The sequence below is a fragment of the Carya illinoinensis genome, chromosome 13 (genome assembly GCF_018687715.1).
Source record: "Carya illinoinensis cultivar Pawnee chromosome 13, C.illinoinensisPawnee_v1, whole genome shotgun sequence".
Classification (NCBI taxonomy): Eukaryota; Viridiplantae; Streptophyta; class Magnoliopsida; order Fagales; family Juglandaceae; genus Carya; species Carya illinoinensis.
Genome location: NC_056764.1, coordinates 5568135 through 5583496, shown reverse-complemented (window position 1 = coordinate 5583496; position 15362 = coordinate 5568135). Strand labels below are relative to the sequence as shown.

Genomic DNA, 15362 nt, shown 5'->3' with positions numbered 1-15362 from the left:
GATTTTACGTAATTTATCATATTTTACAATATATAAATTTTATAATCTAACGTATCACATTAAATCACGTTAATTTATAAATTTATATTTATATAATCTTCTTATGATTAAAATATTTCTTACATAGATCTGTTGCTTTGTTTCTCTACAATACATTAAACATTGAAATGCCGTCGCCAGCTATTACTTGTTCATTAAAACAATTGAGAGAGAGAGAGAGAGAGAGAGCACTTTCAAGTACGCATCATTATTGAGTAAAAATCTACATAAAGATTATTAATTTATCAAATTAAAAGGTGGTCAATTCAAAATCAGATTATTTATCTGAGAGTTGACAAGCCAAAAGCCCACAACCAACCACAAATTATCGTGTACAAATTGTATACTTCATTGGCAAATTTATGGGTCAGGAAACTACGCAATAGATGAGGTCACCATGTTCTCAATTTGGTAGTGTCATTTCATGCTGATCTGTATTGATGTATGATTAATTACGATTTTACTGCTTTGGTAGGAACCAAAAAAGACTAGGTTTGGACCAATTGCACTCTCTACAGTATTCATGTCCACAAGTATTTAAGGCAGGCACAACAGCAAAAACTCAAACACAGAGAGAGAGATCAAAGTTGTGTCACGCAAAAATGGAGAAGGATATGATCAATGCATCCAGAGCTCATTGTTTAGTCTTTCCCTATCCAGCTCAAGGACACATTAATCCTATGGTAGAATTCTCCAAGCGTTTGAAGCACAAAGGAGTGGAAGTTACACTAGTTACCACCCACTTCATCTCCAAGAACATACAAAAAGAAGGTAACTCCATTGCGCTAGAGACCATCTCCGATGGCTACGACGAAGGCGGGAGAGCGCAAGCAGAGAACGACCAAACCTATTTGGAGCACTTTGAGAGAGTCGGTTCGAAAAATTTGATCGAGCTCCTAGAGAAACTTTCTAGGTCGGGGCGTCCTGTTAATTGTATTGTTTATGATCCTTTCTTGCCTTGGGCTCTTGACATAGCCAAAGATTCTGAATTAGTCGCAGTGGCTTTTCTCACTCAATCCATTGTTGTCGATATTATATACTACCATGTCAGCAAGGGAGAGATGAAACTCCCTCTTTTAGAGCCAGAAGTTTTGCTTCCTGGTTTGCCACCTCTTGAAGCTCAAGACATGCCATCCTTCATTTACAAGTGGGGATCCCATCCGGATACCTTCGACATGCTCTTGGGGCAATTCTCTAATATTGAGAAAGCTGATTGGGTCCTTTGCAACACCGTATATGAGCTGGAACAAGAGGTAAGCAAGTCAATTGGGGCTTTTAATAAACTATTAGCCTTTTGATGATCTATTCCTAAATATCTTTGCAGGCGGTGGATTGGATGTCAAAGATAATACCTATGAGGACGGTGGGACCAACTATTCCATCTATGTTCTTAGACAAACAGCTTGAAAATGATAAAGACTATGGTCTCAGCATCTTTAAACCAAACGTCGATGCCTGCCTGAAATGGCTAAATGATCGTTCGAAAGGGTCTGTTGTTTATGTCTCTGTTGGGAGTATGGTCATTCTTGAAGTTGAGCAAATGCAAGAACTAGCTTGGGGTCTGAGAATGAGCAACAACTATTTCTTGTGGGTGGTAAGGGCCTCAGAGGAGGCAAAACTCCCTAAAAACTTTGTGGAGGAGACGTTAGAGAAGGGATTAGTGGTTCAATGGTGTCGTCAGTTGGAGGTCTTAACACATGAGGCAGTAGGATGCTTTGTGACACATTGTGGGTGGAACTCCACGTTGGAGGCCCTGAGCTTCGGCGTTCCAATGGTTGCAATGCCACAATGGACAGACCAGAGCACGAATGCAAAGTACATTACAGATTTTTGGAAGATGGGACTTAAAGCTCCGATGGATGAGAAAGGGTTGGTGAGGCGTGAAGGAGTAGCGCACTGCATAAGGGAGATAATGGAAGGAGAGAGTGGAGAAGAGATAAAGAAAAATGCTTTCAAATGGAGAAAATTGGCAAAAGAGGCTCTTGACAAAGGTGGAAGTTCTGACAAAAATATTGAAAAATTTGTAGCTAATCTGGTTGCTCGTAGCTCGTAAGTCCTAGTCAGACGATCTTCCTTCCATCAATGAGAATGTTATATCTACACAAAAAAATATTATAAAAAAAAGTTATGATGTGACGTAGGTTAATATGTTAGGTCAGATTTATTTTAGAATAAGAAACGTTTTACAAGAGAAATTATATTATTTTCCTTTTATAAATTTATATCAATTTACATCAAATTATATCCTATTTACTTTTTGTAAACAACACTTTTATTCCAATAATTTCCAAGTTGCATCGATCTATTTGGGCTGCAACTGTAATAGTGTGTCAAGGTTTGGGCTGGGCTTGTTTCAAGGGCCATTATGTAATCATGTCCAATGTCATAAGGCTTTGCTTCTTTTTCCCCACACATATTTGCTGTCTGATAAACTACCAATTTTGAGATCTGGACAGAAAATGAACTTTTAGTTCTCTTCATCGCTAAATGACAGAGCTTTGGTAAAGGAATGGTGAACATCCTTATCCAGTTGCTGACAAATCTCTGCCCTCATGAAGTTGAGCTATATATCTGGCTTCTACTGATATTCGCGCGCTTACACCGAGAGAGAATAAAAATAAAAAAATCAATCCAAATTAGTTGCTCTTGTGAGTAACATTTTAGAGTACAGCTTAGCTAGCTATTGATCTTCACACACATTACACTTATTTTTATTTATCTTTTATTTTATTAATTTTAAACTAATTAAGTTCTTTAACTCACCGTCCTTACGCTACATACTTGTTATGAAAAAAAATAAAAATTTATGAGTGATATATGGCTTAAAGATGATGAATAAATTTTTTTTTAGATTGAGATCGTCTAGTTTCATTATATCGTGAAAACTATAAAATGATATAAATAATGAAATCTGTCTGTTTTAATGAGTTTAAACTTTTAGAATAAATGATGATTTCATATGATATCAAAGCAATATTCAATTTACTCTACATTTCATCCAATTAATTAAATATTATTTGTGATGGGCTCCCTTATAGAGATAAATAATTAAAAAATATAAATAAATAAATTTACCTCTTGACCCTTTTCATAAGTTTAAATTTTTGAGATAAACGGTAATTTTATAAAAACATCAAAACCTCTTTCTATCGATACTAAGTTACAACCGGACCTTATAGATAGAATGATTTGTTTGCTGCTTTCCTTTTTTCCGGCTGCAGATTATGTTTCCATTAACGAAACGCCAGGACAAACTTAGTAATGCTATTACTTCTTTTTTGTGGGAGGGAAATTTATACGAGGCTTTTGTGTATTTTCATAAGATATTACAAGATGTTTGATACAATCTAGAACCTTGTCCAATAATACAGAATCACTAATCAAAGAAACTGCACCTTTTGCTGGCAGATGGGCCACATGGTTAACCTCTCTTTTCACATAACAAAAGTCCCAAACCCATAAGATAGACAACAAAGCTAGAATATCCTCTATTAGATGACCACAATAGCAGTATAAACCTGTAGGAGTTTTAATATGATTCACAACATTTTTAGCATCTCCCTCATAGATCACTTTGTCAAAGCCCAGCTCCAAACAAAAAGCAACGGCTAAGAAAACTCCTTAAGATTCTGTAATCTGAGGTGTAGGATTCCCAAACTTGAAAAGTTGTTTTGAAGCAATGACAAACTCATTTTCATCCCTTAGAATAATACTAATACCCATCTTCTTGCTATGAAAATCCAAAGCAATATCCCAATTTGTTTTGATACAATTTGACAATGGAGGTTGCCAAACTTGAGCATGAGCTTTGCTCCTGCAGAGTATCACGAAATGAAGATTGAATAGTTAACTTAAATTCTTCCTAAGAAACATTACCCATCTCAAGTAACTGATCAGAGGCATGTTGGAAAATACCATCATATTTATACAAAAGTTTATTGTGTCTTAGCCACAAAAGTCTAGCAATAACCAAGAAGAGTTCAGAACGTGCAGCTTCTAAATACCCCTCTATGGTAAGAACCAGGTCCATGAAATTGAGATAAGGAAGACGGCTTGGTTTGGATTGAGAGTTGAACTCAATCTATCTCATCTCATCATTACAATTTTTACAAATTTTCACCCAAAATACAATAAATAATTTTTAAATCTCAAAAAAATAATAATATTTAAAAATAATATTCTAACAATATTTTGTTCAACTTTTAACTTTAATTTCAACTTTGTAACACTCCGCCTAAAAAGTTCCTTAAGCTTTGACCTTATTAGCCTTAATCCTAGTTAATTAGGAGTTGGACTATTTGAGAATAAGTACAATTTTGGATACTTGAGTTGGCAAAAAGGCTATATACTTTGGTTTTAGTAGAATTATTAGAAGATTCTAACACAATATTGATTCTGAGGAGCATGAAATTTTTAGAATGATTGGTTTAGTAATATTATTTTGGAGAATTTTTAGTGCTTTATTAGTTTTAAAGATAAGAAGCTAAGAGGCTATAAGGGAATGGCGTATGACATATCGGAAGGTTGCCATATCAATAGGTTAAGTAATTTGGGTTAAATATTTAATGAAATTGAAGAAGGCCCAAATAGTGGTTTACTAAGGCCCCAACTTTTTGGGTACGAAGGGTTAGGAGAGGCAATTAGACTTTAGGTCATACTTGATGGATATAAGACTTTAAACCCTACTTGATGGACATAAGATTTTAGACCCTAATGCACTAAGGATGTGATTTGCTAAAGATAAGATGTTAAAAAGCCTTAGGCCGAACTTGAAATATATAAAATTTGGAAAACTCTATGAATTCCATCCCATATCCCCGCCGCGACCTCGTGTCCTATGTGGCATAATAAAGAAAACGACGTCGTTTTATTTCTACTAAATCCTTCTCTATTTTCCTGAGTTTTCTTTTCTCTCTATCCCTCTCCTTCAATTTCCTTGTGTTCTCTCTTCTCCACAACCGAAGCTCCATTGATTTCCCTCTGTGTTCCCTCTTCTCCACGACCGCGCAAAATCGATTTCCCTCTCCTTAGATTTACATTTGTGTTCTCTCTTCTCCACAACCCCGAGAAGCTCCATCACTGTTGTCTTTACCCTCGAGACCACAAACTAGTCCACATCTTCTAACCAGAGCCAACAAATCCACGAATCCCCATCCCACAAATTCTCAAAACCCTCTCCTAAGTCTCAAACCCCATCTCAATAGAGTCGGAAGTGTTTTCAATGGGTGAGGTGTGTTGAACTCAAGGTTTCAAGTTTCATGTGATTATAAATCTACACATGGATTTTGATGATAACAAATGAATTCAAAGAATAAAGAAGTCTCAAGCTCAAGTTGTCTACACAATGGAGTCAAGCACATCAAGGAAACAAGCATGAGCAAGAAGGGAACAAGTTCACATTAAAATTATAGAGTAATGTTGTAAATCTCTTCAAAATTCGAAATTAGGATTAATGCTCAAAATTAATATTTTATCATAAAGCATTAAAATACATTTTCCACATGTGCATGAATATTTTTGAAAATTAAATTTGAAAATTTTGAAAGATGATTGATTGTCATCTTTTGCATGTGCATGCCTTGATTAAAGGATTGAACTTTGAAAATATTAAAGATGATTGATTGTCATCTTTCACATGTGCATGTTTTATTTGAATATTTTCAAAAGTGATTGATGCTTTTTTAGACTTATACAAAAAGTAAAAGATTAGGTTTGAATTTTTTGAAAATGAAAGTGTGCTCATTTTGTCATATGCCAAAAGTAAAAGATTAGGTTTGATTTTTTTGAAAAAGTGAATGATGTTGTCTTTGACAATTGAGAAAGAAGAACCTTTTATTTGAATTCTTTGAAAAAGTGAATGATGTTGTCTTTGACAATTAAAAAAGAAGAACCTTTTATTTGAATTTTTTAAAAAAGTGAATGATGTTGTCTTTGACATGTGAATCTTTTTAAATTTGAATATGAAGTCTCATATGCCTATAAATAGATCATTTGAGAGCTTCACATTTACAACACCAAGAGCATACAACATTCATTCAAAGCTTTCATTCTCTCTTCTCTAAACATTGAGCCTTAATCCTTGTTCATTTTGAGAGATATAGCTTGCGCTGTATTGTTCTTATTTCACTCGTTGAGGAGTGTTTTCTGATAACCTACCCACTATCAGCTTTTGTATCAGAAAAAGGGTGTGTATAACCCTTGTGTGTGTAGAAAGTATTCTACACAGGGAATAGTTGAATCACCACGTGTAAGGTGATTGCAAGTGTAGAGGGTGTTCTACACGGATCCTTTGTAGCGGTGTTGTTCAAAGGTGTAATAGGTTTCTATCTCCACCTGAAGGAGGTTGAATAGTGAATTTGGGAATCCTCAAGGGGTAGCTTGAGGCGAGGACGTAGGCAGTGGGGCCGAACCTCGTTAACATACTGAGTTTGCTTCTCTCTTACCCTTACTCCTTATATTTATTGTTATTTCATATTTTGTTTATATTTTATATTATATATTTGATTTATAATTGTTATTTTTTTTAATACAACTCAATTCACCCCCCTCTTGTGTTAGTCATCTGGGCAACAATTGGTATCAGAGCTAAGAGCTCTATTATAAGATTAACTATCTTTTGAGTTAAGATCTTATGGCTAACATTGCAGGTTCATTTGGTGAAGGTCAATCTAGTAGTCGGCCTCCACTCTTTTGTGGAGATAATTACTCATTCTGGAAAGTTAGAATGAGAATATTTCTTCAAGCTCAAGGTAGAGAAATATGGAAATGTATTGTAAATGGACCTTATATTCCAACAAAAGTGGTTGGTGGAGTAAAGGTCAAAAAGGAAGAAGAAGAGTTTGATCGTGAAGACGATAGACTTTATACTTTAAATTTAACTGCTATGAATTTATTATATAATGCTCTTAATGGAAATGAGTTTAATAGAATAATGAATTGCGCTACGGCAAAGGAAATTTGGGATAACTTGGAAGTAACTTATGAAGGAACTTCGCAAGTCAAGGAATCAAAAATTTATATTCTTACTCATGAATATGAAATGTTTAAGATGAATGATGATGAATCTATTTCTAGTATGCACACTCGTTTTACTAACATCATAAACAGCTTGACAGCTCTTGGCAAAGTTTATTCCAAGGTGGAGATAGTAAGAAAAATTCTCAACTCTTTACCAAAACGTTGGGAATCAAAAGTTACAGCGATTCTTGAAGCTAGAGACCTCAAGAAGCTCGAAGTCAATGAACTCATCGGGTCACTTATCACCCATGAGTACACATTGAAAAGAGGAGAAGAAGAAGGAAAGCCAAAGAAGAGCTTAGCACTTAAAGCTGTTCCTCATGAAAGTGAAAGTGATGAAGATGAGGAAAATGACGATAAAGATGAAGAAGTTGCGATGATAACAAGAAGAATTCAGAGGTTCTTGAAGAAAAATAGAACTCCTCCGAGGAAATCTTTCAAAAAGTTTTCCAAGAAAGATTCAGGTAAAAACGACACTTTAATTTGTTATAAATGCAATAAACCTGGTCATATCAAGTCAGATTGTCCTCTGCTAAAGAAAGATCGAAACAAGGGCAAGAAAGCAATGAAAGCTACATGGGATGATGATTCAAGTAGCTCAGATAGTGAAGCAAGCAATGAAGAATCAGCAAATCTTTGTCTTATGGCTAAAGATGACATTGAGGTAACAAATCTTGATAATATTGAAAATCCTTCATATGAAGAATTGCAAAATGTTTTAGAAGAGATTTATGAGGAATTTGAAAAATTGGGTATAAAGTATACTGCTTTGAAAAAGAAAAATTCTTCTTTAACAAACGAAATTGAAATTTTAAGAAAAGAAAGTATCATTTTGAAAGATGAAAATCTTGAATTGAATAAGAAGAAAACCGATTTAGAAAATATTGTTGAAAACTTTACGAATGGAAAAAGAAATTTTGAAAAACTTCTTGGTAGTCAAAGATGTGTTTTTGACAAGGCAGGTTTGGGATATATGCCAAAACAAAAATACAAACCTTATAAAAATTTCTTTGATAATCATTCTACCTCAAAGACTAATATTCAAAATTCTTTTCATAAAAATAATTTTGTCAAAAAAGGATATTATTATAATCATTCAAGTTTTTCATATATGTCACATGCTATTTGTAATTTTTGTAATAGAAATGGTCATAATTATCATACTTGTCCTATTAGAAGAAATCATACAATGACTATTAGGGCCATATGGGTACCTAAAAATCTTGTTTCTTCTAATACTAATAAATAAAGGACCCAAAGAACTTGGGTACCAAGAAAAATCATTTTAATTGTTTTTATAGGTATGCATGAAGTCATCCACAAGCAAAAATAAGTGGTTTTTAGATAGTGGATGTTCAAGACACATGACGGGAGACAAGACTAAGTTCTTTGATCTTAGATCTAAAGAAGAAGGACACGTGACATTTGGAGACAATTCGAAAGGGAAGATCGTGGGAATAGGTAAAATTGGTAATGAATCTTCTCTCATAATTGAAGATGTTCTACTTGTTGAAGGTTTAAAACATAATCTTTTGAGCATAAGTCAATTATGTGATAAAGGATTTACAGTTACTTTTAAAATGGATAAATGCATTATTTTGAATGATCATGATTGTAATATTTGTTTTATTGCTTTTAGAAACAATAATGTTTATACAATTGATTTTGAAGAAATTACCTCACAAGATGCTATTTGCTTGTCAGCTCAAAATGAAACTAGTTGGTTATGGCATAGAAGATTAGGTCATGCCAACATGGAACTTATTTCCAAACTTTCAAAAAATAATCTTGTGAGAGGTTTACCAAAAACATATTTTCTTAAAGACAAAATTTGTGATGCATGTCAATTTGGTAAACAAACAAAAACTTCTTTTAAAACTAAGAAACATATTTCCACTACTAGACCATTGCAACTGATACACATGGATCTTTTTGGACCAAATAGAGTTGCAAGTCTAGGAGGAAAATATTATGCATTTGTTATTGTTGATGATTTCTCTAGATATACTTGGGTCATCTTTCTTGCTCATAAAGATGAGGCACATAATGCCTTTACCAAGTTATGCAAGAGAATTCAAAATGAAAAGGGCTATACTATTTCAAGTATCCGAAGTGATAGGGGAAAAGAGTTTGTTAATAAAAATATTGAAACATTTTGTGATGAAAACGGTTTTATTCATAATTTTTCTGCTCCTCGAACTCCTCAACAAAATGGGGTAGTAGAGAGGAAAAATAGATCTCTTCAAGAGATGGCAAGAACAATGCTCAATGAGAACAACTTGCCTAGTTATTTTTGGGCCGAAGCGGTAAGTACTGCATGTTATGTTATAAATAGAGTTATGTTAAGGTCTAAATTAGATAAAACCCCCTATGAGCTTTGGAATGAGAAAAAGCCCAACATTGGTTACTTTCATGTATTTGGATGCAAATGTTTTATTTTGAATGACAGAGATAATTTAGGCAAGTTTGATGCAAAATCTGATGAAGGTATTTTTCTCGGGTATTCTACTAATAGTAAAGCTTATAGAGTATTCAACAAAAAGACTTTAACTGTACAAGAATCTATGCATGTAGTATTTGATGAATCTAATTCTCCACTCTCCAAGAAATCTATTGATGAAGAAATAGAATGTATAAATAACACAGAAAGTCTCAATCTCAACAAAGAGAAAGCAATAGAGGAAGTTCAACATGGAGCCATCAGGAAAGATCATCAAAATTTAATACAAGATGCAACCAAACAGTGGAAATTTGTGAAAGATCATCCAGTGGAACAAATTTTGGGAGAACCTTCACAAGGTGTAAGTACTCGATCATCTCTTAGAAATATTTGTAATCATACTGCTTTTCTATCTCAAATTGAACCCAAAAATATTGATGACGCACTTCTTGATGAATCTTGGATTCTAGCTATGCAAGAAGAGTTGAATCAATTTGAAAGAAATGATGTTTGGACACTTGTTCCTAGACCCAAAAATTATACTATTATTGGAACAAAATGGGTTTTTAGAAACAAGAAAGATGAGTCTGGAGTCATTACTAGAAATAAGGCTCGACTTGTAGCCCAAGGTTTTAATCAAGAAGAAGGAATCGATTATGATGAGACATATGCACCTGTCGCAAGATTAGAAGCTATTCGAATGCTACTTGCATATGCTTGTTATAAAGATTTCAAACTTTTTCAAATGGATGTTAAAAGTGCTTTCTTAAATGGTTTTATAAATGAAGAGGTATATGTTGAGCAACCTCCAGGTTTTGAAAATCATATTTCCCCAAATCATGTTTTCAAACTCACAAAAGCACTATATGGACTTAAACAAGCTCCTAGAGCTTGGTACGAGAGACTCAGTGGTTTCTTGATTGAAAAAGGTTTTTCAAGAGGAAAAATCGACACAACTCTTTTCATTAAATATGAAAATGATGATATTCTTTTGATTCAGATTTATGTTGATGATATAATATTCGGTGCTACTAATGAAAATATGTGTCAAGTTTTTGCTAAGACTATGCAGGAAGAATTTGAGATGAGCATGATGGGTGAACTTACATTCTTTCTCGGATTGCAAATTAAGCAAGCAAAAAGTGGGACATTCATCAATCAATCAAAATATATTAAGGAATTACTGAAGAAGTTTGGGATGGAAAATGCTAAGGAAATTGGAACACCAATGAGCCCATCAACTAAACTTGATAAAGATGAATCCGGTAAGCCAGTTGACTCGAAGATATATCGAGGTATGATTGGTAGCTTATTATATTTAACAGCCAGTAGACCAGATATTATGTTTAGTGTGTGCTTATGTGCACGTTTTCAATCATCTCCAAAAGAATCACATTTAATTGCAGTTAAGCGCATTCTTAGATATCTTAGTGGTACAATTAACCTAGGGTTATGGTACCCTAAGCACACATCTTTCGATCTAATCAGCTACACAGATGCAGATTATGCTGGCTGTAAAATAGATCGAAAAAGCACTAGTGGAGCATGCCATTTCTTAGGTCATGCATTAGTTTCCTGGTTTAGTAAAAAACAAAATTCTGTTGCACTATCTACTGCTGAGGCAGAATATGTTGCTGCGGGTAGTTGTTGTGCTCAAGTTCTCTACATGAAGCAACAACTTGAAGATTTTAAACTCATGTATAATCACATTCCAATCAAATGTGATAATACAAGTGCTATAAATCTTTCAAAGAACCCAATACAACATTCTAGAACTAAGCATATTGAAATAAGGTATCATTTTCTTCGAGATCATGTGCAAAAAGGTGATATAATGTTAGAGTTCACAAACACACACGATCAGTTAGCAGATATTTTCACAAAACCTTTACCAGAAGATAGATTATGTATGATCAGAAGAGAAATAGATATGATGCATGCTATGAATATCTCTTAAAAGATAGACCAGAGTCAATAAAAATAGAGATAGATTTTTTTTAATACTTTTACATAAATTTGAGATTCTTAGCCTCATGTTTGAGACGCTCATTCTCTTCATACAATATCATGTCATTCTTATTCATGGGAACCGGCAAGCGGAATGAAGAATCTAATAAAGATTTCAACTGTTTATTCTTCTGCCGAATGATTCCTTCCCTTGTGTGAGACTCTTGAACAATTTGTTGAAGTACAACAATTTGTTCTTTGAGCTTTTCAACTTCGTGATTTTTGGCTTGTAGCCGCTGAGAAAAAGCCACAATAGAGGAAGAGTAGCGAGTCCCAAGACTCACCAAGTCATAAATAGCATCAGAATCTGACTTATTAGTCAGATTATTATTTTCTTGCTGCAACATGGCACCAATGGTAGCTGCAGAAAGAACAGGAGGTTGGGATGCAGAATGCCTCATGGATGGATCTAGAGAAATGTTAGAAGAATGAGCCATTGAGAAAAGAATAGAAGGCTTAAAACGAGAATGCTGAAGGAATGCAGATGAGTTATAGAGATGAGATGAAAACTTGATGCGGATTAGATGAACTTCAGGACTGATTTTATAGAGATAGCATAAAGAATAAGACAAACTATTTTCTCTTCAAATCTTATTTAGTCAAAAGAAATACAAGATATGCTGGACACACATTGTCAAAAGTTTTCTTACTAAGCCAGCGAGATTAACAGTAGATTGTCCCTATTTTTCTAGTAAACGATGAACCTCTGCTGTTATCTGCCGATGTTGACCTTGTATCTGAACCCTTTCTCGTTCCAGCTCTTCTATTCGTGGTTGCAGATCATGAGCATACCAATCTGCAAATTTTTTCAACTCTTGGTTTTCTTGCTTTAGCCTTTTATTCTCACTATCCTTATTAGCAAGTTTCTGTCGTAACTCAGATATTTGCATGTTAAGATGATCAATCTCACTCACCCTCGCCATTAACCTTCGAGACATGATCGTAACAGAGGCAGCATATTGATTACTGAGCATTCTTGATTCTGCAATAATCTCAGAATCAGCCTTACTAGAAAAACGGTTCACTGCTCCTATCATGGTATTGACGGCCTCAGGAGAGAAGATTGATGATTGATGCGTCAAGGGTTCCTGATTCAAGTCTGGAACATTAGTGGAAGAGAATTGCTCAGCCATTCTATCGTTGTGGAAAAACAGAACTCAGGTCAAGAAGTGATTATTTTTTTTGGCATCCGATAGATGAAAATGATCATTTTTTTATAGAAACTCGGAGCCTTCAATCCCGTTTGTCAACAACATCAGGCGATTGTTTAAATCTTTAGCCGTATTAAATTCATAGAGTTAGGCCTCGAGGCTTTGCAGCACTTGTCGGGTCACGGACGGCTCCATTTTTCAACTATCTACAGTGACTATTAAACGCATCGTTTTCTTCAGTCCATTTACTTGTTGCGGATCCTTTTTAATGATGCCAAAAGGGGGAGAAGTGTTAGACTAGAACATTAACATTGTTTAAATTGCTAAACTTGTTATATATGTTTGGAATTATATTTATACTTTTGCTTGAAAAACTAACGCATATTTTCAGGGGGAGCTTAAGTATTAATATAGGTTTCAAGTTCTATCAAATATTTGTCATCATCAAAAAGGGGGAGATTGTTGAACTCAAGGTTTCAAGTTTCATGTGATTATAAATCTACACATGGATTTTGATGATAACAAATGAATTCAAAGAATAAAGAAGTCTCAAGCTCAAGTTGTCTACACAATGGAGTCAAGCACATCAAGGAAACAAGCATGAGCAAGAAGGGAACAAGTTCACATTAAAATTATAGAGTAATGTTGTAAATCTCTTCAAAATTCGAAATTAGGATTAATGCTCAAAATTAATATTTTATCATAAAGCATTAAAATACATTTTCCACATGTGCATGAATATTTTTGAAAATTAAATTTGAAAATTTTGAAAGATGATTGATTGTCATCTTTTGCATGTGCATGCCTTGATTAAAGGATTGAACTTTGAAAATATTAAAGATGATTGATTGTCATCTTTCACATGTGCATGTTTTATTTGAATATTTTCAAAAGTGATTGATGCTTTTTTAGACTTATACAAAAAGTAAAAGATTAGGTTTGAATTTTTTGAAAATGAAAGTGTGCTCATTTTGTCATATGCCAAAAGTAAAAGATTAGGTTTGATTTTTTTGAAAAAGTGAATGATGTTGTCTTTGACAATTGAGAAAGAAGAACCTTTTATTTGAATTCTTTGAAAAAGTGAATGATGTTGTCTTTGACAATTAAAAAAGAAGAACCTTTTATTTGAATTTTTTAAAAAAGTGAATGATGTTGTCTTTGACATGTGAATCTTTTTAAATTTGAATATGAAGTCTCATATGCCTATAAATAGATCATTTGAGAGCTTCACATTTACAACACCAAGAGCATACAACATTCATTCAAAGCTTTCATTCTCTCTTCTCTAAACATTGAGCCTTAATCCTTGTTCATTTTGAGAGATATAGCTTGCGCTGTATTGTTCTTATTTCACTCGTTGAGGAGTGTTTTCTGATAACCTACCCACTATCAGCTTTTGTATCAGAAAAAGGGTGTGTATAACCCTTGTGTGTGTAGAAAGTATTCTACACAGGGAATAGTTGAATCACCACGTGTAAGGTGATTGCAAGTGTAGAGGGTGTTCTACACGGATCCTTTGTAGCGGTGTTGTTCAAAGGTGTAATAGGTTTCTATCTCCACCTGAAGGAGGTTGAATAGTGAATTTGGGAATCCTCAAGGGGTAGCTTGAGGCGAGGACGTAGGCAGTGGGGCCGAACCTCGTTAACATACTGAGTTTGCTTCTCTCTTACCCTTACTCCTTATATTTATTGTTATTTCATATTTTGTTTATATTTTATATTATATATTTGATTTATAATTGTTATTTTTTTTAATACAACTCAATTCACCCCCCTCTTGTGTTAGTCATCTGGGCAACGAGGTGGAACTTGATGAAGCGCATAGAGTTAGAGAAGTAAAAGAGAAAAAGGGAGGACGAGGTTGAGTTGGATGCTTCCAAAATAGGGTTGTTGCAGTAATTAAGAGGTATTTTATGCACAAACTATGCTAGGGATTTGGTGGACTTGAATGAACAAAGTAAGCATTACAATCAAACCCATGTCGATTGAAGCTGTCTCGTCTCTTACCCATAAATGCTGCCCAGCTAAAACCCATAAGAGAAGATGGCGACAACGACGGATTGAAGACATCGACCACAAGGTTTCTTTGGTTTTGGTGCTCTCCTGCTCTGTTTCTTCAAAACGAAAATATTTCCTCCCTCACCGCGTTATGGTTTTTTTTATTTTTTAATATTATCTGCAACTCCATGTCAGTCGCGAGGCCGCGGAGGGGTTATGGGATGGTCGTCCCTAGCACTATTGATAAAACTTTAAGCCTTTTTCAGAAGACACTAGAAAATAGGTATAATGTATAGGCCATAAAGCCATGAGGCCTAACTTAGTAAGAATGAAGTCCTTACGCCTAATTTGAAAAATATAAGATTTTAGCCCTCACTTATTAAACACAAGGTTATGGGCCCAACTTATTTCAAATTTTTTTACAATAAAGAGCCCAAACATCCTTAGCAGAAGGGCATACCTAAAGAAAATGTATCACAGTTTTCACTTCAGTTGAACATATAGGATAGAAGTCTTCCTGCAGCACATGCTTGAGTTTAAGATTACTTTTAGTAAGAAGTATATTACAACAAGATTTCTAAATAAAAGATTTACCACTGGTGGTGTGTTGGAATTCTAAACTTTCATTCAAAGAATTATCAGTCACAGACGTTGCATGAGAAGAGGAACAGAAAGACTGGAATTTAATTCGAGTTGAAGATAATATACACT

At 34.3% G+C, this 15362-nt stretch overlaps 1 protein-coding gene across 1 annotated transcript; it reads left to right on the top strand.

The window, feature by feature from the left end:
• The first annotated feature begins 592 nt into the window (after positions 1-592).
• On the top strand, positions 593-2288 carry LOC122291394 (mogroside IE synthase-like). Its single transcript, XM_043099087.1, has 2 exons — positions 593-1292; positions 1364-2288. Exons 1-2 carry the CDS (start codon positions 642-644, stop codon positions 2090-2092), a joined length of 1380 nt encoding a protein of 459 aa, XP_042955021.1. The 5' UTR covers positions 593-641; the 3' UTR covers positions 2093-2288.
• The last annotated feature ends 13074 nt before the right edge of the window (positions 2289-15362 follow it).